This window comes from Curcuma longa, chromosome 20 (genome assembly GCF_044706935.1).
Source record: "Curcuma longa cultivar G26 ecotype Majalengka, Jawa Barat chromosome 20, ITB_CL_G26_1.1, whole genome shotgun sequence".
In the NCBI taxonomy this organism is placed as follows: Eukaryota; Viridiplantae; Streptophyta; class Magnoliopsida; order Zingiberales; family Zingiberaceae; genus Curcuma; species Curcuma longa.
In genome coordinates, this window is record NC_133880.1 from 1,005,613 (window position 1) to 1,031,896 (window position 26,284).

At 37.4% G+C, this 26,284-nt stretch overlaps 2 protein-coding genes across 2 annotated transcripts; both read left to right on the forward strand.

The window, feature by feature from the left end:
• Window positions 1-11,501: 11,501 nt before the first annotated feature.
• LOC141813508 (kinesin-like protein KIN-1) lies at window positions 11,502-20,058 on the forward strand. Its single transcript, XM_074701479.1, has 11 exons — window positions 11,502-11,518; window positions 18,039-18,120; window positions 18,201-18,242; window positions 18,312-18,345; window positions 18,471-18,546; window positions 18,809-18,957; window positions 19,063-19,124; window positions 19,191-19,282; window positions 19,349-19,526; window positions 19,606-19,785; window positions 19,859-20,058. The coding sequence occupies exons 1-11, from the start codon at window positions 11,502-11,504 to the stop codon at window positions 19,997-19,999; spliced, it is 1,053 nt and encodes a 350-aa protein (XP_074557580.1). The 3' UTR covers window positions 20,000-20,058.
• A 910-nt stretch (window positions 20,059-20,968) lies between these two features.
• Window positions 20,969-25,014, forward strand: LOC141813781 ((DL)-glycerol-3-phosphatase 2). The gene is made up of 6 exons (XM_074701763.1): window positions 20,969-21,105; window positions 21,187-21,411; window positions 23,834-23,894; window positions 24,080-24,227; window positions 24,350-24,426; window positions 24,496-25,014. Exons 1-6 carry the CDS (start codon window positions 21,018-21,020, stop codon window positions 24,626-24,628), a joined length of 732 nt encoding a protein of 243 aa, XP_074557864.1. The 5' UTR covers window positions 20,969-21,017; the 3' UTR covers window positions 24,629-25,014.
• The last annotated feature ends 1,270 nt before the right edge of the window (window positions 25,015-26,284 follow it).

A 26,284-nucleotide genomic window follows, 5' to 3' on the forward strand; every position in this document is an offset into this window, starting at 1 on the left:
TTGGCCTTTGGATTTAACCGTGGATCCATTCCTCACTAGATGTGGCTGGTATGCTCTGATGCCTTTAGTAGCCATGACAGCACCATTAGAATTAATTTCTGATGTCAAAACACTTTTGCGGGTATCTTCTCTTCTTACAAAGGCATAGGCTTGCTCAATTGTAGGGAACGGCTTTAGCTCTAAAACATCACTTCTGATGTTATCAAACCTCTCATCTAATCCATCTAGAAATATATACACCCTTTCTTCTTGGACAATGGAATTATATTTCTGTATATCACGTGCACACTCCATCGGGTTTGGCCGGCGGAAGTCAATCTCCCGCCATAATCCTTGTAGATCATTATAATATTTCTCAAGGGATCCACCCTCTTGTCGCATTCGAGACACACGCCGCCGTAGATCATAAACCTGAGACGAGTCAGAACCATCATAGAAGGTTGTAGCAATAGAATCCCAAACCTGTTTGGCTGTGACAAATCGAATGAAGTTTCCGACCAACGATGGTTCCATGGAATTAATCAACCATCCCTTTACGATGGCATTCTCTGTTCGCCATTTCCGAAAGGATGGGTCTGTGTCCGAGGGTTGTGAAATATCTCCGTTGATATATCCCAGTTTGTCTTTGCCTGAGATATACATCTCAACTATTTGAGACCATAAGGCATAGTTGGAGTTGGTCAGCTTGATGGTTATGGGTATTGTCGTGGATTCAGTAGTATTGTTGGTGGTAATGGGTATTGTCGTAGATTTAATCATGGTTTGGTCGTCCATGATTTGGAGAAGAAGAAGCGTACATATTTTAGTTTTTCAATAATATTTGGAAGTTCAAATTGTATAGAGGGATGATGATTTAGAAAATTATTTGAAAAGTTTTCCACTCTGTACAAGTCAACTTGCTTAAAGTTTTGCTTATTATTTTTTAAGAAGGCCTATTGCCATTGCTAATGTACCTATACTTGATTGTATGAATTTATATAGCGAATCATACTCATTATGATCATTTGGAACACCAAGTAGTTTCCTACGATACGATGTTAGTACACAAAATGTACTAACACAATTTATAAGTTTCAAACACCTGTTATTTGAAAAGTTTTCCACTCTGTACAAGTCAACTTGCCTAAAGTTTTATCTTATTATTTTTGAAGAAGGCCTATTGCCATTGCTAATGTACCTATACTTGATTGTATGAATTTATATAGCGAATCATACTCATTACGTCGTTTGGAATACCAAGTAGTTTCCTACGATATAATGTTAGTATGCAAAATGTACTAGTTTCGAACATTTGTTGTTCAAAACGTATCTTGTCTGGTACTTCTAGGATTTTTACCTTTGTCAAGTGTTTAGATTTTTGCTAATCCACTGGCATTTCCATCACCTAGTGCTTGGTTACGTGACCCACTATGACTTCCACTATTTAGTATCAATTAGGATTTCCACCACTTAGTATTCATTAGGATTTTCATTGTGTAGTATCTATTAGGACTTCTACTGTTTAGTACCTATTAAAACTTTCACTACTTGGTGCTTACCAAGTCTACCACTGTTATTGCTTAGTATCCATTGGGATTTTTCACTATTTGTTTGATTTTCGATCATCTGATCTTTCAAGTTATTTGCATTTGTACACTTGACATATTTGTGAGATCAAAAGATAATCTAATTTTAAATTGATCATATATCAAAATATGTGGTGTTTCCTACACCAACACTCGACTAACTTGCCAAATTAATTAATTCATCAACTTGTTCAATCGATTGAATTCTCAACTATGATCATCATAATGATCGAGTCTGTCAAAGTTGAATTCTTTCATTGCTCCATGCCAAAGTTAATGGAGTCTGATCAAGGTTGATCTAGTCAAGTGAAAAGTCTAGTTAGGGTAAAGTCCAATCAGATCAAAATTAATTGGATGGATGAAAAAGGGAAAAAGTCTAAGTAGGTTAAGGATGATCGAATGCTTGATAAGAGGAAAAACCTTAAGAGAGTGAATTTTAGATAATGAGAAATCTTGGATGAGTGAACTTCAAGGATGATCGAATGCTTGATAAGAGGAAAAACTTTAAGGGAGTGAATTTTAGATAATGAGAAATCTTGGAGGAGTGAACTTCAAGCAAGAGGAAAAACTTAATGAGAGCGAACCTTAGGTAGTGAGAAGTCTTAGAGGAGTGAACTTCAAACAAGAGGAAACATCTTAAGGGAGTGAACCTTAGGTAGTGAGAAGTCTTGGAGAAGTGAACTCCAAACAAGAAGAAAACTCTAAAGGAGTGAATCTTAGATAGAAAATCATAAGGGAGTGAATCGTGGTCGATCGAACTAATAGATTTTGGTCAACTAAAGTACAATGTTGCTAACACTGTTTTACATCACTATTATTGTTATTGTTCTAATTCAGTGTTGAAGTAAATCTTAGTGGATTAGGTCGATCAGACACTAAGTAGGAAAAGATCCAAATAGGTCAGCTGGACTAGATATTTGGTAGGTAAGGTAAATCCTATAGAGACCTTTTGTTCTAGAAGGTAATGAGGACGTGTCTTAGTTGGGACAATCTTAGATGTTGATCCGATCGAAGAAATCAATAGAGGTTTCTAAGTTGAGATCAGATAGTTGGATGACTGTCAAATGATATTATATTATTTATGAGTTAACTCGATTTTGCAGGAATCTAGACGATCGGATAGATTCCAGGCGACTGGAGGTCTAATTGACCGAATCATTTCTAGGCGTCCGAATAACATCTTTGACAAAGTAGGAATGGATAAGGCCGCGCTAGTGGCGCCTGGAAGAAAACCCAAGTGATCGGATGTCCAAGTACCCGTAAGTGAATATAGGAGACCGGAGGGATCGATTTTCCAAATCAACAAGTAGAAATTTTGAATCGAGACGCCGAGGTAGAGTCGCTCAGAAGACTGTCCATGCAACCGAAGAGGACCTTTAAAAACATGCTTGAATTCTAAGGCTAGTTTATCAATTCAAGCTCTCAACTTCTCAACCTCTGTGCTCGATTTGTTATTCAAGCAAGATTTGTTCATCTACTATGCCAAGGTGGCTTCCGATGATCTACACCAAACTCTAATTTGTTATTGTCAGTATTATTTTATTATTGCATTCTTTTTAATAGGAGAATTGTTAAGTGTAACAATCTTCTGCATTTGTAATCATCTCCTCTCTGAAAGTTCTTCGGAAGAAGGATTTTAGTAATTTGTCCATCGATGTAGTCCAATATCAGATTATGACCCTTGGAGCAGCAATCCGACGAGGATTATGAACTAAGTAAAAAATCTTGTGTACTTTATCTTTATTTCCGCTACGTCTCTCTTTTTATTTTTGTTAAAAAATGAAAAATGTTTAAATATGAGATTCATCCCCTTTTCTTGTCTCTTTCGATCCAACATACATGCCACAACTCTTATAGCTCACCCATGAAGTTTACCCTCATGCTTAGGGTGAGCAAAAATTCGGTTAAACCGAATAAATCGATCAAACCAAACCGAATTAAAAATTCGGTTCGATTATTTCGGAAGTTCGGTTATTTTTTTTAAAAAAATCGGTTAATTCAGTTAATTCGGTTCAGTTTCAATTTTAAAATTTCTTATTCGGTTAAACCAAATTAACCGAATTAACCAAATTAATTAAATTAGAAAAATAATTTATAAATTTTAAGTAAATAAATTTATAAATCCCTAATTCATTAGTAAAATTTTTATAATATTTAAAAAAATTCAATTAATTCGGTTGAAAACCGAATTAACCAATAAAATATCGGTTCGATTTGTTCGATTTTTATTGGAAAATTCGGTCAGTTTGGTTGGTTCGAAAAAATTGATTTCTTCAGTTTTCGATTAATTCGATTCGATTCGATTCAGTTTTAATCGAATACTCACCCCTATTCATGCTCCCCTCAGCCTTCTCCCTTTAGTATTTGTTGATTCCTCATGGCGGGACGAGCCAATCCACTAAAAATCCATCATATGGCGGGGCGGGCCGATCCATCAATTTGGTGCGTTGGAAAATCTCCAACCCAACCCAAGGTGGGATACGGGTTAGGTGGGCCAACCTACGAACATGTCAAAAAATAAAAAAATATTAAAAATTTTAAGTTTGGATTACCGTTTGAATTGATCAAGTTGAAATTTTTAAACTTAAATCGTAATTTAGACGGATCAAATTCACTAATTCATTGAGTTTTCTACTTTAATTTTAAAATTTAAAATAATAAATAAACTTTTTCAATCAACGGACCAATCCAAGCTCGCCGTGGGCCAACCCATGCTGCTCGCGGGCCTAGGCAGGTCAACCCATCTGAACTTATCTTAAAATAGATTGATAAAATTTTAACTCAATCTGTCTAAATTGTTTGGGGGGGCGAGCCAACCCAGCGGATCTAACCCAAATTGACGGCTATATCTATCACTAAATTAGCGACGGAAGTTTATTTTCGTCGTTAAATTAGCGACGGAATAGCAACAGAATGATATTTCCGTCGCTAAAATCATGTTTTTAGGGTTTTTGATCGAAATTTCTTTCCCCATCGCGATCTTTCTCTCTCGACACTCTAATCTCTGATCTCCTAACGTCGCCGACGCTCCTTCGATCTCTGATCTCCCGACACTGGTAAAGTTCTCTAACTCAGTTCCTCCGATTTCTCCGTTCTGTGGGAGATCGCCGGCATCAGCTTAGCCTAGTCTAGCTCGGCGATGTTGGGCTTGGCGGCGTTAGGCCAGGCCTGGGCAAGCTCGATGATGTCGGGCTCGACCTGGCCGAGCTCAACGACATCGGACCTGGCCTGGCTGAGCTCGGTGGCGTCGGGCCCGGCCTGGCTGAGCTCGTAGGTGTCGGGCTCGGCCTGGCCGAGCTCGTTGGTGTCAGGCCTCGAATTCGTCGGCGTTGGATTTAGGGTGATCTACATTTTTTGTGTATTTATCTTGTAATATATCGTGTTGATCTTGTTATTGTTGTGTTGATTTTGATCCTAGGTCAGCTACAGTGGAAGGGGAACAACTTGAGGTTATTTGCAATTTGATTATAGCGATGTGGTATTCTCTTTGTGCTTCTCTAGACTACTTATATTCAAGTATGTCGAAATTATATTATTCCAATTGCATGAAAAATAGAATTCACTGATAATTATATAATAGAACTGTATAATTTTTATAACTAGATGTTTATTTGATTGGAGTTTGTCAAATACTGCTAGTGTAATATTTTATGACTACAAAGATTTATCAATGTACAAAGCTAAGATGATATGCATAAAAAACTAGTTAATAATTACAATATGAAACTAGAACCGAAACTGAAATTGTATCTTGAATCTACAATATAGAATTTTGTTGTGTCTGAACCTGGAACTTCAATTTACAACACTAAAACCTTATTTAGTGTCTGAATAGAATAAAATTTTTTTGTATATCAAATATCAATAGTAAATAATGATATAGCTATTTAGAATGATCTTTTGTTTCTTTGCTAATCGTAAAATATCAATAGTATATATATATTTTTAAATTTGATAGTCAAGTATATTTTGATTATTATCTGAATTGAAAATACTGATCAAATATATAATGGTTGATCAAATATATAACCATCAATTGGGTTAATATTAACTATGATTTTCTATTCAATGCGTATCTAGTTTAATATATTATTTGTATTTAATAAAAATTTATTGTTGCAGAAGGTTACAATGTATATGAATAAAGCTTGGATGTACAATAATTAGAAAATAGATTTATCTGAGTTGAATTTTATGTTGTCGTTGAAGAGTTTATGAACTTTGCTAAAAGTCATCCAGAATGCATAAATGATGCAGAGTTATGTTGTCCATATAATCATTGCAATTGTAGAAATAAAGCTTTCCGTGATAAAGATACCATGACAGTACATATATATAGAAATGATTTTGTTCCAAACTACTACAATTGATACTGTCACAGGGAGCCTTATGTGTATGATCCAATTAGAACTTCGGTTGCTTCTTCATTTGGCACAATTGCTTTAGGGGAATCAACATCTAATTAGAATGTGATGTAATCAATGGTTTATGGAACTTCGGTTGCTTCTTCATTTGACACAACTGCTTTAGGGGAATCAACATCTAATGAGAATATGATATAATCAATGGTTTATGAAGTGATGAATGCAGTTAATTTCAATTATTTTAGAGTTGGTTTGGGAGTTTACCTAGGCATTTTCAATGAAGAAATAAGAATCTGATGACGTATATGTTGATGCAGTTTGTCCCGACGATTGTTTTGATGTTGACACAGATTTAAGTCAGTCGACTGATTTTGCCCTTAGTCGACTGATGTGGTCGATCAGTCGAGTCATCTTACCTTCTGCTTGCTCGGAGTTGATGACAGTCGACTGATGAACACATCCAGTCGAGTCCATCACCTTCAGTCGACTGATGTGAAGCTCCGATCGAGTCGTTATACCTTCTGATTGCCATCAGTCGACTGACCTCCAAGGTCAGTCGACTAATCTCCAGAAACGACTCGACTGGAGTTAAATCCAGTCGACTGATGAGGCATATCAGGTGTAAAACTTAGTGCCAGTCGACTGATCTTACCACATCAGTCGACTGTCATCGACCTTCTTGATCGTTATTTGCCTTACCTCGTAAGGGCTTTTCCGTGCGAAGAGTTCGCTCCTCGACCAATAACGAATGGAGTCGAAGAGGCCTAGGGAGCTCGTTCTCCGGACTAGGTCAGAGAGGGCTTGGGAGCTCGTTCTTTGGACTAAATGGAGTCGGAGAGGGCTAAGGAGCTCGTTCTCCGGACTAGGTCAGAGAGGGCTCGGGAGCTCGTTCTCTGGACCAGATAGAGTCGGAGAGGGTTCGGGAGCTCATTCTCCGAACTAGATCAAAGAGGGCTTGGGAGCTCGTTCTCTGGACCAGATGGAGTCGGAGAGGGCTCGGGAGCTCGTTCTCCGGACTATGTCAGAGAGGGCTCGGGAGCTCGTTCTCTGGACCAGATGGAGTCGGAGAGGGCTCGAGAGCTCGTTTTCCGGACTAGGTCAGAGAGGGCTCGGGAGCTTGTTCTCTGAACCAGATGGAGTCGGAGAGGGCTCGGGAGCTCGTTCTCCGGACTAGGTCAGAGAGGGCTCGGTAGCTCGTTCTCTGTACCGGACTGTGGTCGGAGAAGGCTTGGTAGCTTGTCTCCAGACCGGATCATTGTCAGAGGAGGCTTGGGAGCCTGTTCTCTGAATACATAGTCCAATGTGGTTGGCTCGGGTTGACCAGGTGATCAAGTTTTGTGGGAATTGAATTAACTTCAGTGTAATCGGTGGGTGGATCGATTAACCAGTAGCTAGGATGGTTAGTCGATCACCGGATCGATTACTGAGCAATCTGTGAGAATTGAATGTCGCACAGAACTCATCATAATCGATTACTTGATCGATTACGGAACACACTGTGGAAATTGCGCTACGACGTTTAATCGATCGCACGGTCGATTACATAAAGTGGGAATCGATCATCTGATCGATTAAGTCACACTGGAATTGATTACAAGGGTGGTAATCGATTCCACTCTCCCTTAATCGATGTCTTGATCGATTATGGCTACCATGTTAAGACTTCTGCATGTTCTTTGATTCGCTGATCTGCTCTTTGATTCGCTACTATCTATTGCGATATGTTGCTGATGTATTTCTGAATTTGCAGATATTCAAATTCAAATACATGAATAATGAGGAGAGTCAAGAATTGGATTTCCATCTTACCAGGTTTGTCTGATATCCGTTTTCTGGATAAACGGCGACTGAACTCGCTTGGCAACTGGAGTAGAGGATGACTTCAGTGTGCCAGTGTGCCGGAGGGCTCAGAAGGGCTCAGGTGCCAGTGTGTCGGAGGACTCAGAGGGGCTCAGATGGTTTAGTAGGTGTGTTTGCATGAGCAGAAGAAAGGAAGATTAAAAAGAAGGGGATGGAGAAGGAGAGAGCAACGAACGGATCAGACAAAGGCTGTGAATGGTGCTGTGACTCTCTTGCGTTCATTCCTCTTGCTTGAGTTCTATGCCTGAGGTGCTGCAAGGTGTTGGTGTTCTTGCTCTCGGGTGAATCTTCTGATCTGCCGCCAGTCGCTTGAGGACTTGATATTGTGGTTAAGTTGAGGCAGTCGGTTCTGTAAGTTATTGTTCTGTTAACTGCCTCAACCTCCTTCTTATCTCTGTGCTTAATTCATATCTTTGAGATTTGTTGTGGAGAGGTCACTCCACCGAGAAGGAGGTATTATCTAGCTGGATTCATCCGGGGTGTGATCTACCGAAGATCAAGGGATCGTCCACCTCACGGACACTCCGAGGAGTAGGGGCAAGTTATCCCCAAACCTCGTACATCCCTGTGTTAGCTCTTTCCCTACTTTGTTAATTGTTTTTCTTCCTATTTCCGCTGCGTACTAATCCATTGTAGGAGAAAAATCGATTGCAAGAGAGGCTATTCACTCCCCCCTCTCTAGCTAGCCATCTCCCGGTTCCTAACACTATACGCTTGGCGATGACGCGAGAAGGGGGGTTTTTAGAGGTAGGATAGGTTTTGGTGCGGTTTGATGTGGTGGGCCTCAGGTTTCTTTTATAAACCGCTTCTAGGCGCTTGTATTTGAATCTGGACGTTCGAATTTTGAGCGGTGCGGCGCATCTGGAAAGAATATCCAAGCGCTTGGATCCTAAAAATCAGGGGCGCCTGTGCAAAAATTTTCTATCCGGGCGCCCGAATAAGAGGTTTAGGGCACCTAAAATTTCTATCTGGGTGCCTGGATAAGATTGGATCGACCTTTTAATGGATTTAGTTTTGAATTTAGGTTTCAAAAATTGGTTAATTAAAATTTAAGAATTGATTAATTAATTAATTGACTAAAATTTAAGAATTAGTTAATTAATTAATTGATAAGAATTGGTTAATTATTTAAATAAAATTTTGAAAACTTAGTTAATTAAAACTTTCAAAAGTTAATTAATTAAAATTTTGAAAAGTTAATACAAATTTGAAAAGTTAATTAAAAAATTTGAAAAGTTATTTAATTAAAAGTTAATTAAAATTTTAAAACTTAATTAAAATTAAAATTTTTAAAACTTAGTTAATTAAAATTTTAAAAATTTAATTAAAATTTTTAAATATTAATTAAATTGGAAATTTTTTAAGGACTAATTAAATTAGAAATTTTTAAGTATTAATTAACAATTTTTTAAGATTAATTAAATTAGAAATTTCTAAATATTAATTAAAAATAAAAAAATAAGAATTAATTAGAAGTTTTTTTAAGATCAATTATATTAGAAATTTTTAAGTATTAATTAAATTAGAAATTTTTTAGAATTAATTAAAATAAAAATTTTTAAGAATTAATAAAATTAAAAATTTTTAAGTATTAATTAGAATAAAATTTTTTTAAGTATTAATTAAATTAGAAAAATATATATTTTTTTAAGTCTTAGTTTCATCTCATCCATTTCTAGATGAACACAGTTAATCCTATGAGTTGTTTTAGATGATTTTCAATTTGTATCTTGATTAGCGAAATAAATTTTTATTTAATATTTGATTAATCTTGGGTTAGATTCAAGTTTAACTTTTTGACTTATTAAATATGTATTTCAAATATCAACTTTGAAGCAGTGGTGAGGCACAGGGACCTTCTTGCTTATCGGAGCAATGACTACTTTTTAAGATAAAGTTGGTTTAAGAAATTGCATATTTAGCTAATCTATGGAAAAAACTTTGATCTAACTAGTCTAAGATTCGGCGAGGTAAGTTTGGTCAGTTCCACTTAACGAAGTAAATCAATTAGGGTACTCCTTACCTCACTTGACCACTTAGACTAGGTTTTCCTAATGTACTAATGTCTTGACTCACTCTAGTATTATGTTGGTCAAGTATTAATCAAATTTGAGTCCTTGCCTAGCCTAGGTTATTCTAAAATAAATAAAAATAACAAAAATAAAATTAAAGCAAACAATTTTATTTGAAATGCAAGGTTTTAGATCCCCTGGATCATGATTTCTATTAAGTCTGATCAAATAATGTATTTAATCCTCGGGGGCCTAGACTAGTTCAGTCCAACTGGATTGGTTAGATTGGACTTAGGAACCCATGCTTGAACTCTTGGTTTCTTGGGTCAATTTAACAAAGATATATATACAACTTGTGTTTGACTTTGTGTCCAAGCTCAGATCTGTTATATCCAGCTCTTTGGGTTCCAAGTATTATGTTAAAATACTTGGAGTTCGAGATGAACTTTTTCAACAATCTTTTCAGATCGTCAATCTGAAGTTTCAACCTAGAATTCTCTTTCTCAAGTTTGACTTGAGTTGAGTTTCCAACTTAAACATTTTAAGTTGGCAATTTGGAGTTGACTCTTTCCTTAAGGAGTGCTACCTCCTTTTGGAGTGATTCAACTTGAGCGTTGGACTTAACTAGCTTTTTTTAATAAACTGTAAATAATTGAATATAACTTTTCAATACTTATAGTGGTTGTGGGTCCTTCTGAAATAAATGCAGATCCGTGGCTTGTACTTGAGTCACTGTTTGATTCGCTTTATGTTCCAGTTGGTTCATCTCGAGATGGGAGTGCTAGGAAGCTTGTGTTGGCTTCCTCTCCTGAGTCCTCTGAAGATGACTCGTCCCATGTTGCTTTGAACGCCTTCTTCTTGGACTTACACTCTTTCATCTAGTTAAGACATTCAGACTTGAAGTATCCTTTCTCCTTGCATCCATAGCAAGTGAGTTCTGTCTTGTTTATGGGTGGTTCATTGGAGTTGGCTTTCTACACCACCTTTTTCATCTCCGACCTTCTAAGTCGCGCTTCTTGATGTAGGGGCAACACATGAGGAATCAAACTTCAACGGGCCATAACTTTTGACTCGAGAATCAGAACGAGGCACGATCGGATGCATTTCGAAGCTCTTTCAGAGATCTTTATTTAGTACTAGGTAAAACCCATACCGACTCACTTTCAGCCCCATCCGACATCGTTTAGTGCTCTGTCCATATCTTCAAACTTATTTTTTACTATTTATAGTAATTTTTTATTTTTAGTTTATAGCCTATTTATAGGCGTGTTTAGCCATTTATGTCCAGTTTGATTGCTTAATAAAAAATTTCCTTTTTTGGCAAAAACCTAGAAGCGGCGCTGTCGACGACTTTCTACCTGGTTTTTCTAATTTCTCGATCTTGATCCCTTCTCAATTCTCCTCCAATCTTTCGCCTTCGGAATAATCACTATTTTGTCTGGCGTTACTTCTTCCTTAGCATCTTCTGAACTAGATCTACAAGTTCGGTGGTGACTTCATCGTTGCTTTCAGATCTTGATGATTCGTTGGATTCATCTTCAATTGACTTTCTTGACTTTTTCTCCTTGGTTGGTCATGCAATAAGAGCTATAACTTTCTCTGCCGGAATGACATTAGTCTGCTCATGTAATTTGAATTCTGAAAATAGTTCATCAAGTTTAATTTTTGAAAGGTCCTTGGAGGCCTTGTAAGCATCAGCCATGGATGCCCCCACAAAGTATTCTTAGGGAACATTTTCAGTGCGTACCTGATTACATCTCAATTTTCAACGGGTTGGCCAATTGTATAGAGCTCATTTAGTAGATCTTGGATGTGCGCGTGTAGTCCACTAGAGGATTCTCCTTCCATCATCTTGATGTTGTAAAGTTTGTTGATAAGGAGATCGCACTTGCTGACCTTCGTGTCAGACGTTTCTTCGTGGAGTTTTATGAGTTTGTCCCATAGATCTTTAGCGCTGATGAATGGGCCGACTCTGTTTAGTTCTTCTTTGATCAACCCACACATTGTAGTGTTTGGGTTGCCTTGGCATTGGCTTCAATTTTTCTTTTGGTGGTCGCATCCCATCTTTCACACGATTGTGGAAGGTTGTCATTATCGTTTGGGATCGTGAACTCAGTTTAGATGACGATCCACATGTCCACTTGAGTCTTTAGGTGATACTCTATTCTACCCTTCTAGTAGATGAAGTCCTCCCCAGAGAATAGAGGTGAACTTGCAGTACTGTATCCTTCCTAATGGACCATTGAAATCTTGCACACAATAAAAAATTTTGAAATGTACCAAGACTTGGTCTTGGATTAGTAGTGCGGGAGAAAATAGAACGAATTGAAAAATGAAAAATTGAAAACTTGCTCGATCAATGGTTGCACTGTGTTCGAGCACCCCTCGCTCTGATACCAATTGTAAGATCATTGAGAGCGCTAGAGGGGGTGAATAGCACTTTCAATTGTGTTTACACGATTCGAATAAAATTCATAAATCCTTGCAATAAAAGAAATAGAGAGTGCAGCAAAAAAAGAAAAACGGACACAGGGATTTACTTGGTTCATAACTACATGCTGCTACTCCAAGGCCTATGATCAAAGGATCATTTTCGATGGGCAATCAACTATATAAATCCCCTCTTACAAAAGGGAGTTAGCGATTACAAAAGTATAGGACCGGTAGAAACTATACCGGCCTAATAAAAATAAACAAAAATTAAAATTACCGACAGAGTGATGATCTCAAATTCTGATACAATTCTTCGACGTTATGACGACGTTCCTAGTTGATGCTTCACGTGTAGATGATCGTCGCTTGTCTATAGAATCATGCTTCAAGAGCTCTCCCTCGAGGCTCTTTTATTAGGGTATCTAAGCGCCTTGAAGCCTTTCCGAGCGGCTCCACACTGTCCGTCGATCCACTATCGACACCGCAACTCAGCATTTCTGGATGCCTACATCTCTTTCTGAGCGCCTCTATGCTGACGTGGAGATTTTGGATGAACTTTGACTCCACAACGCCTTATCTAGATCGGGGCACCTCGAACCACTCCAAGTGCCTGGAAGCTGAGGTGTCTCGACCATTAGGACTCTGCCACCTCACTGCTTCACTGGTCCTGTTCCGCTAACATCCAGTCGCCTGGAAAAAATCCGGGCACCTAGAGTTCAATCATCTGGATCCAGATAAGGGCGTTCGGAATATAAAGTTTCAGTCTTTCCTTTCCTGCATTACAAGTTAGCACAAAATAAAAATCTAATAGGAAAGTGTAATAGTTTAATCAACTATTTTGATCTTGACTTCAAATTTTCAGTGAAATCCTGAGTCAGATCGACGCCTACTGTTCCCTTTACTAAGAATGTGTCTTCACTCACTTCACTCAAGAGAATTTATCTGTTGCCAACCAAGTCCTTCAGACTTATTGGATTTCTGCTTAGCCTTGATCCTCGCCCCTCACAATTTTTACCGCTAGACATCTGGTCCACCTGACCTGCCTAGGCTTCCACCTTGTGCTCTTGATCTGCTAAGTCTTCCTGCCTAGTCCTCCTGACCAGCACTTCCCACCTAATCCTCCAGATTAGATCTGCCCAGCCTCCAACCAGGACTTTCACTGCTTAGTCTCCATTAGGACTTCCACTGCCTAATCTCTACTAGGATTTTCTTGTGCTTAGTCTCAACTAGGACTTTCCTGTGCTACCTGCACATTTAGATCAGTTCATCAGTAAACATCATACACTTAACTTGAATCTTTTGTCATTATCAAAACTAATGTTCGATCATCTGGTGCTCCCTGCACTAACAATCATAACTCATGAATTATTTTAATGTACAGTGAAATCGAAGCTCAATAATTTAATTTTAATTATTGAATTAATGATGTGATGAGATTACGTGGGACAGTCAAATAGAAAATGAAAATGGAGTAATTGTGAATATATCCAATAAGGGTATTTTGGTCATGATAAATATTCTAGTTGATCGACGGGGGTGATATGTTCACTATAAAAAAAATCAGCAATCTGCGACGAATTTTGCGCCGAATTTTCTCAAAAAATTTGTCGCAAAACAGTTTGCGACAAAATTTGTGATAAATTTTTATTCGTCGCAATCAAATTGTCGCCAATTTCTGCGATGAAAAATCGAATTTCGTCGCAATATTTTACGATGAAAATCAAAATTCGTCACAAAGTTCGTCGCCAATTGGCGACGAATAAGAATTCGTCGCCAATTGGTGACGAACGAAATTCGTCGCCAATTGGCGACGAAAACATGTTTCGTCGCCAATTGGCGACGAATTCTTCGTTCGTCGCTAATTTTTTGACGAATAATTTTGCGATGAATTATTTTTTCGTCGCTAATTTGCAACGAATAATTGTTCGTCGCACGAATTTGGCAATAAATTTTATTTTCCAACGAACTTTACGATGAAAATAATTTGTTGCTAAATTAGCAACAAATATTTATTTGTTACAAATTTCGTTGTTAATTAGCGATGAAAAATTAATTCATCGCAAAATTTGTTGCACATTTGCGACGAAAAAAATTCGTCCCAAAATTTCATCCCTAAACATCTGTTTTTTTGTAGTGGTTAGATCGATCAATCAGAGAATATATTTATTGATTATAAACTTTAATAATTTCAATTGGATTAAGAGGGCAATCTCATTTTTTAAGTGAAATAGAATGAAATTAATAAATTATTTTGATTAGTTAAGAGTTGCCTAGGTCAAAATTAATTTATTGGAGCTTATTCTAATTGAATCTAATTAGGTCATTTGGTGGCTTGAGTGAGATTTGAATAAATTGTAAGAATTATAATTTATCAAAATTATAGTAGAAAATAAAATATATTAGACTAATATTGACATGTGCATTTTACATATGACAACATACGTGATAGCGCCCATAAGTAATTGTCAAATCTTTTATCTAGGAAATTTTTTTATAAAAATATATCATAATATTCTAGATATGATATGATTTGATCCATCCAACTATGATAAAAATATAATTATTCAATTGAACATTCTCATTTTGACCCAATTGATGTGGTAAGTCTTGCTCGGCTCGACGTGGCAGGGTAAGTCAACAGATGGCCCAACCTGGCTGGACCTGGGACCTATGGTCCCGGCCCCGGGGTCTGGGGTCAAGATGGCCTTAGGAGTTCAGACCTGTTCATCCGGGAACGGTCCGTCTGGTCCGCACGCGTGAACCTTCTTACTCGGATCATGGGATCCAACACTCTATTTACTCGGCTGAACCTGGCTGAGGCCAAACCAGGGTAAACGGATCAATACGACAGGTCCTAGACTAGTTAGCCTACTTGGTTTGCTCATACTCATCGTCTTCTTGCCCGACCTGTACGGGCCTTTACTCTGCCTACCCGGGCTAACATGACTATGGCTAGTCTCGGGTATGCATTGCATCACTAAGTCATTTCCCGGATAACCCATCACTTAGCCCATCTCAGTCGGCTCAACTTAGTCAGGCTATCCACCTTACCCGATCACCCCATTATGACATGTCGTTTGCCCGGCCAACATTCACCATGGTTGTCCCCGGGTAAGCCGCTTAGCCTGACCACCAACAATCAATGCATACAGACTGCTCAGTCTACTTGGCTTGCTCGGCCATCTACTTCGTTCATTTCACCCGGACAAACCCGGCCATCGCTGGTCCCGGGTACCCTTATCCCACTCCGACTTCGGTCCCAGCTCAAGTCCTCCTATTGCAATATCGACAATCCAGCGTGTGAACTGTCATGCAGGGGAAAGGCTATTTTCATGTCTCCATGTCTCACCTCATCCTAACCGTCATTTTCCTACTTATAGCTAAACGACAAAGGCGACGTACAGCACTGCGCCGCAGAACAGCTACAGGCGTATCACCTTTGTTCCCTAGATGACACCCTACTGACGTAGGGGTCAGACACGCCCAGGTTCTGTCCCCCCCGGATACCACCATAGCCTGCTCCCTTGACAGATGGAATGTTCTCTTCAAAGGTATATTAGTTTCCACGTAGGTATTAATTCTCCAATCCAATCTCCTGCATTCTCACTACTATTACGATTGTTACTATTGCTACTTCTTCTTCATCGGAAGGCTGACTTGAGCGTCGGAGTAGTCTGCCGGGATCCCCCGGCGCCAGTTAATCCGTTCGTTCGTATTGATCTTGCAGGTCCCCCTCCTACTAGGGCTTGCACAGGTTGAGGTGACATCTTCTTGACAGGTGGATTGACTGTCGTCGGTTTTTGACCTGAACGACCAATAGATGCAAGTGGGGGTGGCAATGGGAAGCTTTGCTTGGTGCTGTAGGCGAAGTGCTTCGACGAGAAGTCTAAGGAGAAGGCTAGGAAGATCTCGAGGTTGCATGTGGCAGCGCGGAGGAGATCGCTTCGCCTCTCGCCTCTCGCCTCTCGCCTCTCGCGACGATCGCGAAGAGGCTGATCACTATCTCGCCTCTCACAACAACTATCAGGCTCGCGGTGAGCTTACACTGGCTATTGGTCGTTGGTTTCAAGATAATTCTTACTAGTTAGCAGTGGGAAGGTTGAAAAGTTTGTTCCATTCGATTTCGAGCAGACGAAAAAAAGGATAAAAAATAGTCAACTGACAAATTTGAAATCCATCGATGAGTTATTTTTTTTATATGTAAATAGGAGAGAGTATCTCGACTCTCATGTAATCTGTCCTTTTTCTAATTTGCGCTTCAGAGTAAGCGGCGACGCATTAAAGAAGATAAGGATAAGATGACAATCTAATTTTGATAATAGTTGAGTCACATGATTATCAAAAAAATTAGAAGGACAACTATAATGATACATGGAGTTAATATGTTATACGATCAATAAGAGGAGCCATACCAAGCATGGTGCAACAGTAATGCTTTGTTTAAGAGGAGGTGAGAAAACGGAGAAAAAAGGGTAAATAAAGAGAAGGGAACTTTTAACCTTGTTTAGAAAAGAGCGAGGGAAGAGGAAGAAAGGGTAAGTTTTAACCTTCATTATCCATGAAAAGGAAAATTTTTTTACACTCCAATTTAAGATGTAAAGAAAAGAAAGACAATTCTAAATATCATTTATTTAAATTTTAAAATATTAATTTTTAAATAACTTATTTAATTTAAAATTTTTAAAATTTTCTCACTTAGGATGATCTTTTCGTTCTTTTCTTTTTCATTGAAATCTTGTCTCGTTGTTAGGTAACTATAAATTTTTTTCTTTGTTCAGTAAATTCATAGGTTAATCATTCTCTAGTTGCAAATATATCAATCGCTTCAAATCACTATCACATGTTGCAACAATATAACATTCGTGATGTTTCATGAAAAACTTATAAAATAAAAAATCAGTAGACTAATATCTTCTCAAAGTGATGCGTCGAAGTCCACACGCTGAATACATTGTTCACTTAAAATATATAAATTAAATTTATGAATATAATATATATATATTAGTTCATCTAATAGAGTAACGAATAATATGATGAAGTCTTCTATAAAAGAATTAATTTTTTATTTAAAAAATAATTAATTTATATCTATAAATTAAATATTAATATTATAAAAAAATAAAATTATTGTTTAATTTAAAAAGTGAGGATATTTTTATAATTTTATATATTTAAACTTCATTTTTTTTTTATTATTCTCAAATAGAATAATATATGTTACGTTAATGAACCTTTAATTTTTTTCTTCTCAAACAAGAAGAATATAAATAATATCCATAAAAAAGCATAAGATGTTTGATAGATTCATGGAGTACCATGGTTCAAAATTTAATTGGAGCAATGGTAGAATTTATAGTGGATTTTCGACTGGACTGTAAAAGTCACCTACCTCCAAGATATCAATTATTAAAAAAAAAACAATAGCCATCATTTTAATTGATGCCCCATCGACAACTCAAATGACAATGAAGTAACACGCTCCCTCATCACTATTGTCTACCAATCGAAGATATTGCAATAAATAATTTAGAAAGAATGAGTTGATGCTTTGTCATCCAACAACTTCTTTGTGGTTAATATATTTATTTATTGTTAAACTGTTACAGTATCAAACTACGTGTTGACATCTATTGACTAAAATTATCTATACAGAAGTTTGTTAATTAATTAACAATACGAAGTGATGTCTCTCTCCTTCCTCGTAGTTCCCAGGATAATCCCTTTATGTAACCTAATCCACGTCTGTGCCCATCAGTCTCATGCTAATTAACAACTTAATTATATATTTATTTCTAATTAATCAGAGATCTTTTTGATGTATCAAAAGACAACATACAGATTAAGGAGAGCAAGTGCCAAGGAATATTTCTTTCTGGAGCAACTGAGGTGAGCTACATGTGCTGAAAATCTTCCAAATGATAGAGGTACTCCTTTGTCGACCTTCCTTTTCTTGTCTGTGTTTTCAGATGCCCATAAAAAGTGCTACGGAAGCCCTTCGATGCCTCCATGTAAGAGCACCTTTAGAAGTAACACAGTTCATCACCATTAACTGATTAACCTTTCGTAAAATAATGCAGCGTGGAATATCCAATAGAGCTGTTGGCGAGACTCGTATTACTCTGTTGCATCCTTTATCTTTTAGAAATATAAGCTTTTGGGGGACTTCTTTTCTGTTCTTTATCATGTTACTGTTTTATGTTTCTAGCTGTCATTTCTGCATCTTTGAACTTGCACAGAAATGAATGTGACGAGTAGCAGGAGTCATTCTCTCTACATATTTTCTGTTCAGCAGGAATCTGTAACAGATGGAAGGTAATTCATGCCTGTTTATTATCTTTCACTAATGCAGCTCCACCGAAAATAGATCTGTGCTTTCCAGAATGTATTCTAGTACTAGTTTCAAGAGTTCAGAACCAAATTTCTTCTAAGTTCAACTTATTTTCTTTCACAAATTTGTAGCTTCTTCTATATTATGTTTCAAGAGTTCAGAAAACCTGACGCAAACATATTATGTTACATCCCAACTCATATTTACACTCAGGTTCTGTTTCTACCATGTAATGTAATTGTACAGGTCAAAAACAGGGAAGATGGTTCTTGTGGACTTAGCTGGCTCAGAAAAAGCTGAGAAAACAGGTGCTGTTGGAACACTACTTGAAGAGGCTAAGAGCATAAATAAGTCCCTTTCAGCATTAGGAAACGTTATCAATGCACTGACAACTGGTAAAAAATGCTTCTTTCAACAAGCATGCAACATTAGATATGAACTGAGTCCATGACTTTTGCTCTTTAGAATAAATTGACAGCTAGACCTTTTTCTTCCAACAGGGAAAGTGAACCACATTCCTTATAGGGATTCTAGACTCACCCGCATCCTTCAAGATGCACTGGTTAGTTATTGTTTCATAATCAGGAAATCAAGTGCAATTGCAGTCATCTTTATCTCTATGCCGTAGGGTGGAAATTCCAGAACTGGATTGCTTTGCTGCTGTTCCCCTTGCTGGACAAATGCTTCAGAAAGCCTCTCCACACTTCGCTTTGGAGCTAGGCATGTCTGAGAATTTTTGTATGCCACTTCTGCAACAAGAAACCAAATGCCATGCTTTTGCTGCAGGGCAAAGCTATTAAAATCTTCACCAAGAATCAACAGTATAGATGCAAAAGATGACGAGGAGCAGACTACATATTCTCAAATTCAAGTGTACGATCATGCAGCAACAATATTGGACAAGATGGAGAAGACTACTACCTGTCAAACTCCAGTGTGTACATACGAAACACTATTGGAAAAGGTCATTTGTATAAGGAAATACTTATCAGTCTTAAGTATTTGTTGAAATCATTCTCATGTTTGTGAATTATATTGTGCAGCTGAGGCAGAATCTCAGTGATGAAAATGTTGACATATTGGAACAATTGTTCAAGCAGGAGGGCCTCATTTTTGTTCCTCAAACTGTTGAAGAACTTGAAGCAGCAATTCAAGATGTAAGAGAAAAGACAATTTCAGCACTGGAACAAAAGATTGAAAAGTTCAGGGATGTGAATATTGAGGTAATGTCGGGCCAACATTTTTTGGAACTAATGGTTGCTCCATCTTATGTATCGGTCCTTTTACTGTCTGCAGCTGATGAGAGTGAATCATGCCCTACAAGCTGAACTTGCAATTGCTCGGGAGGTTGTGCTAAAAGTGGCTGATCCAGTTGCAAACACCTCTTGGTTCCACAAGGTCGTGAAATCTTTTGTTTCTCATGTCCCTTTCATTTAGTTTCCTCTAAGGAGGTGAAGCAAATTGAAAACCCTATGTTACTACATTTTAATTGATACACAAACAACACTTCTTTGACAAACATTCTCGAAAACTTTCATAATTGAAAGAAATATATGCATATTTGATTGTTGTGATACAACCTTAGTTGTTCTCCATCAGTAACCCTACAATGGTGAAGCTAAACTGCCCTTGTTCATTGAATAATTTGTATGGTTCAGTTTCTGCAATGCATCAATATCATTGTTTGAACATACTTGATTGTTACAATTCATGGTTTCATCATTGGGGTGTTACCCTTTATTTGATCAAGGACTTGCAAAAACCTTGGTCATGCATGCTGGAAAAGACCTCTTAAAATGTTTTCAACCAAAATACTTAATTTGCAGCAATATGGCTAATTGTGTTTTTGGCAAACAGAAGTCTTCTACTTTTCCACCTATGGCAACACAAATTATCGATTTTGTAATTCTTTTTCAAATGCTTATTCTCTATTTTTTCCCCTCTTAATTTCAAGTTTTCACTCATCTTCATTAGGACTTTGTGTATCATAGCAACATATATTCTCATTTTATAAAAAGGAAAGGCTCTTAATAACGACCATCAAGGTAGAGTTGTGATCATGATCATATCAAGAGTTGTGCTTATTAATAAAAAGGATAAAATTTAAAATTCATTTATAATTTATATTTTGATTATATATCCTCTTCTTTCCCATTTTAATCTTATTTATTATATTAACTTAAATTTTTAACTGGAATCGATTTCAAGTTGAGAGCTCGGCGATCGAACCGACCCGGTTCAGTTGACCACCTGGGATGGAGATCGATTCGAGCTCGCATCGAGCGGGAGTCGATTTCAAATTGAGAGCTCGGCGGTCGAACTGAAATGAACCGAACCGGTTCAGTTGACCGCCCTTCCTATTTCTGGTGGTTTCATCGCGCCGCCTCTTCGGTTCCGTCTCGGATCCTGCAGCTCTCTCGTCGAAGGTCACGCTCGCACAGGAGCAGATCTGGCCATGGCGAACTCGCACCTCGCGGCTGCTCTCCCACGCGTTCGGGTCCCCATCACCCACGTTATCTTCGACATGGATGGCCTCCTCCTCGGTGTGATCTCGCTATCCCTTGTTTAGTTTCCCCGATCGTCTCTCGGTTTTGTTGAAGCGGCGATTACTGTGCCATGGGCAGACACGGAGCCGTTCTACACGGTGGTTCAGGAGAAGATCCTGGCGAGGTTCGGAAAGACTTTCGACTGGTCGCTCAAGGCGAAGATGATGGGGAAGAAGTCCATCGAGTCCGCCCAAATCTTTGTCGACGAATGTGGCCTCGAAGGCCTCCTCACCCCCGAGGGATTCCTTGAAGAGAGAGAAGGAATGCTGCAGGAACTCCTCCCGTCGTGCCAGCTCTTGCCCGGTGAGTAGAGCAAACGATCCATGTGAAGATTCTGCTAATCCTTTAGATTCAGAATGGTCAAAGCGTGATGTAGTAGGAAAATACATGGTTTCCACTTGATTTGCAGTAGCTGATTAAATGCACCGCACCCAAAAATTTGTGAAAAGAGGCGTTTGTATCGGAGAAATTGTTCCTTCAGAGCCTTCAGTAATAAAAAAATAATCGGATTGAACGTCTATACGCACCATCAACATAACCAACGATTATGACTGTTGGGTAGGGTGAAAATGTTCAACTGTGGCCTTAAGCATCGAAAGTTAGCTTGTTTTGATTTTTGACATTCTTCCATCTCCCTAAGATGTTTGTATTCTAAATTTAACTTGTAATTAGATTACAACTGTACCAAAATCGGGATATAAGAAGCCAAAATAAGTTTGTATCCATTCAGTAGATAGTTGCTTATTGATCCTTAAAATCACGAATTTGAAGGCTCTGTGGTGCGGTAGCTTGGAAATATTGACATGCTTCATGATATTTGGCATCCTTCTGTTAAGATATCAAGTATCATCAAGTGGATTAAATTCTACCTGATGACCAAGAGTAAGCATTAGATGAATGCCTAGACCTTGAAATTTTGTTGGTTCTTTCATGATTATGTAATATACAACACTTCCAATTATATTGGTTAGATTCACATATGCCCTCTTGCAAACAAGCATTAGGTCATATCGTTCAATATACAGATATTATCATTTAGCATAAGGTTTGAGTTAAAGTTCCATATAACAGCATTAAAAATGAAACAGATAGCAAGAGAGCTTACCTGCGTATGGTTTTTCATCTTCAACTAATTAGGTTTTAGTCTTTTGGAGAGCTGTCTTTGACTGTTGATGGTTAAAAAAAAGTGTAATGCATTTGGATAAGCTGTTAATTGCAATTCAACCTCCTCTAGAAAGAGTCTACTTGATGTGGTTACCTTCTTCTTCTGGATTGCTATTCCTTGGTGTCCTATTCAGCTTGACATGGCTGTACCTAGAGATTTGGAATAGCATTTTTTTAATGTTTGTTAGCTTGAACAGGTTGATTGTATGTGGACTTATACAAATCAACATTGATTTTAAAAAAAAACAAAAACTTCAAGAATTACTAGGCAGAGCCATGTGTACTTTGGTGATGATTCATTGGAATACATAGAGTCGTTTTGTGTATTAGTGAAATTGACCATTTCTAGAAAGTTTAGCATTGTAATTAACTCTTTGTCCGAAGAAGAATTACAATAAAGGTGTACAAACTGTTACGCATTGTACATTTTAGCAAAGAACACATTTAAAAATTATTGTAATTGAGGTGAGATGAGCATTGTGATACTTGAGATGCATATGCATTGTCAATAGAGAATGACAAAATTGGAATTCCAGATATTTCAGTTGGACTGGATTGAATCTCTTGGGATCGTTGTGTGAGCTGTGTGAGGGATGATAAGAGTCCTTTGCCAGAAATAATCAAAAGAAATTTAGTCTTCGTTGTTTTTTCATGGTATTTTACATTGAGAGAAATATTTTCCTGAACTATATGTTTGCTTGAAAAAGTATTCCCTCTAATCAGAGTTGCTTACTGTACTACAATTGAAAATCTAGAAAATAATTCTTTTGAGAATGCTTCTAAATATATTTGCAGTTTTCAAAGATTGACCTATTATACTGGGTCTTTCTTATGAGTATCTAACCCATATAGATCTAGGTGTTTGTTCATCTTTAAAAAAATTTACATGTCAGTAGTGGTACTGGTATCAATGTCAGATGTCTGAAAGGCATATAGGAGTGGAGGGGTAGATGAAGAATCCAAGTATTTACGGATATGACTTTAAACAAAGGTTCAATTCCAGAAAACAATCCACATAGCTTGCTAATAGCATTTTGCAATGAACTGCTTGTCTATTTCCTTTTTCATTTCGTCAGTAGTGATGGTAGTGTTATATAGGTGCTTGTTGCTCATAGGATCACTCTTTTGAAATTCCTCCATAGCCTCGTTTGTGTTGACATTTATATAATAGCTTGATTTTAGGCAGGAATTGAAGATTTTAATGCTTGTTCTAATTAGTTTTTTCTAGGTAAGGTATCCTAGAACTGTTCTTATTATTAGAGTTGAACATTGATATCACTATTCCGACATTATCAACTTGCAAAAAATTTAAGTGGATTTTTGCATTCCATGGGTACAACACCTTTCTACTTACGTGATTTACATTGCTCACCAAAATGGGATTTGAAGTTAAGAAAAAAAGATTTGTGGTTTCTTAATCGATGAAAGTGACTAATGGCACCTAATTGTCTTGGATCTATTATTTTGTAATACATATTTCTTGTTTATTATTACTCTTGATTGAAGTTCCCCACTAATCTAGTTTTGCTAAAATATAGTTGCACAAATTCTTCTTAAACAGGTGTCAAAGGACTTGTGAATCATCTATATTCTAATGGAATACCTATGTGTGTTGCAACAGGGTAATCCTTTCTTTTTTTTAAATATCTCTCCCTGTACTTTGTCATTCATTGGCAACTAATTTGGAATTTAAATGGGACGCTTTGAATTGTGTCTTGATATCACATCGACCATCCTTCTCTCCACCTAAAATTTTTGGTATACTAGCCAAAAACGCCAGAATATTTCATAATTGGTGTGTCAGCAGATCTCACAAGCTGCACTTTGCACTGAAGACACAAAATCATGGAGAACTATTCGCTTTGATGCACCATGTGGTCATGGGCGATGATCCAGAAGTAAAGAAAGGCAAACCATCTCCTGATATATTTCTTGCTGCTGCAAAGAGATTCGAGGTACCTATAGTAGATTCTTTCCATAGATACGGTGTCACTGGCTGAATCCTATGTGCCAATGAGAACAAGTTGGAACCATTAACATTCCTAAGTTTGCTCATTTGAATTTTATGTGCAACTAGGGAACCATCGACCCAAGTAAGATCCTAGTGTTTGAGGATGCACCAACAGGAGTAGCTGCAGCCAAAAATGCTGGGATGTAAGTGAATGCAAGGGCAACACTCGTTCCACTTGAATACTTTCTTATCTTCTGTCATTGGACATGCAGGTCTGTAGTCATGGTCCCAGATGCTCAGCTGGATGTTTCTCATCACAAAGAAGCCGACCAGGTTCTTACTTCGCTCGCGGATTTTGATCCGTCAGAGTGGGGATTGCCACCATTTGAATCAAGTAACAATTAGCATTCTTTGTTGACGGGCCTAATTTCTGGGAGCAACATCCTCACTGTTGAGGAGTTTGTGAACTCGTGATTTTATTCACTATTGAGTTTTCTTTTCTTTCCTTTTCTTTAAGAACCACTCTTGGAATTGGATCAAATGTTTATCATATCTTTTCGACGAGATATGATAAGACAGCATGGCAGGGTGGCACTCGATTGTGTTGGGGCATTGTGACTAAAATTATGTCGATATTTAAGTTTTTACAAGATTTTGTGGCAACAACATCCATTATTATGGACCATGCTGCTCTGATTGCGGCCAAAGCCGTTTTGTCATCGTCTGTCTTTTCATCAACTACAGTCTGGATTGATTTTGTCGAATTGTTAAACAGCACGTACAATAAAGAGATTGACACCGTTTGTACTTGTTATATTGCTTGCTAAAACATGATTGCTTATGTTCCTGTCATCTACATTGATCGAATTTGAATTGGACAAATGCTCATTATTGGGCATAGAACTAATAATTTTACTTATTATAGTATTTTATGGCATAACCAAAAAAAAAATAAAATAAGAGCATTTCACTTTTTTGGCGTACATGGAAGGTAAACAAACAACAAAGTTAATTAATTCCTAATGGAGCCAAATAAAGACAGAGGCCTATTTAATGATATACACACTTTTTGTGAGGCATGAGTACAATAATTTGCTTTGTGTCCATGTTCTTCTAATTCAATCCCAACAATTTCATGTACAAAACAATACTCGCATTGGTCCACCATTTTTATGGGTTCACGTGGCTTCCAATGAAACACAATTTCTTTTTTTTTTCTAAAAAAAATCATTTTCTTTATTAGTTTCTTAACAAAGTATATGTGAGGAATGCTTATAAAGTTATATTCATGATTGCCATGCGACTTCATTTTAAAGTTATGTATAATACATAAAGTTGGCAGATAAATGTAAAGAAGCAACAATCAAATGATTGCTGCATGCTTAAATTAAGCTGTTCATCCAACTCATTTCTAAATTTCAGCAACAAACAAAAAATGGTGGGCTCTTGAGTCATGATCATTCAAACCGAATCTTGTTTGATTTGTGAGAGAAAACAAGACAAGATTAAAGATTTAATTCCTTTGCTCTTCGAGTTTCAATAATTAAACAACAGAAAAGACTTTTCCTGTAAACATCTCCCATTGTAATTATCAGTAACAACTGTAGTATTTTGGCCATAGTTGCTTGGAACAAAGCAGGGCATTTTGGCACATGCATATCTGTTGAACCTTATTGGTGTCCTTGTGCGAAAGTGTAGGGGCTCCATATCCAACTCTTTCTCATTATTGCACTGGTCTATTTTTGTTTTTATTGCTTTATGTTTAGCGTTCTTGGTATTTAATTGCAAAATGATCAGCTGCATCTCCACTGACACTGCATTAATTAATCATAGAGAATTCAATGATTTTGGCACCCAACTCTTAGCTTTAAATTGTGCTTGTATTTGTCTAAGTGTGTCCAAAGAAGCTCAGCTAAATGGGACACACTGCTTCAATGAATACCATGTGCAGCTTTGCTCTCCTCCAAACTCAATCAATGGCATGAAAACAAGAAGCTGAAAACTCTCCAATTCTTCTCAAAACACTTTCACTAGTGTTCCACAGTACCTCTTTTGCATTTA

Coding starts and splice junctions, on each gene's coding strand:
- LOC141813508 (XM_074701479.1), top strand. Junction 19,125..19,190: donor GCATCCTTCAAGATGCACTG/GTTAGTTATTGT, acceptor TCTATGCCGTAG/GGTGGAAATTCCAGAACTGG. Junction 19,786..19,858: donor TCAGGGATGTGAATATTGAG/GTAATGTCGGGC, acceptor TACTGTCTGCAG/CTGATGAGAGTGAATCATGC.
- LOC141813781 (XM_074701763.1), top strand. CDS start 21,018: ATGGCGAACTCGCACCTCGCGGCTGCTCTCCCACGCGTTCGGGTCCCC. Junction 23,895..24,079: donor CCTATGTGTGTTGCAACAGG/GTAATCCTTTCT, acceptor GTGTGTCAGCAG/ATCTCACAAGCTGCACTTTG. Junction 24,427..24,495: donor GCAGCCAAAAATGCTGGGAT/GTAAGTGAATGC, acceptor TTGGACATGCAG/GTCTGTAGTCATGGTCCCAG.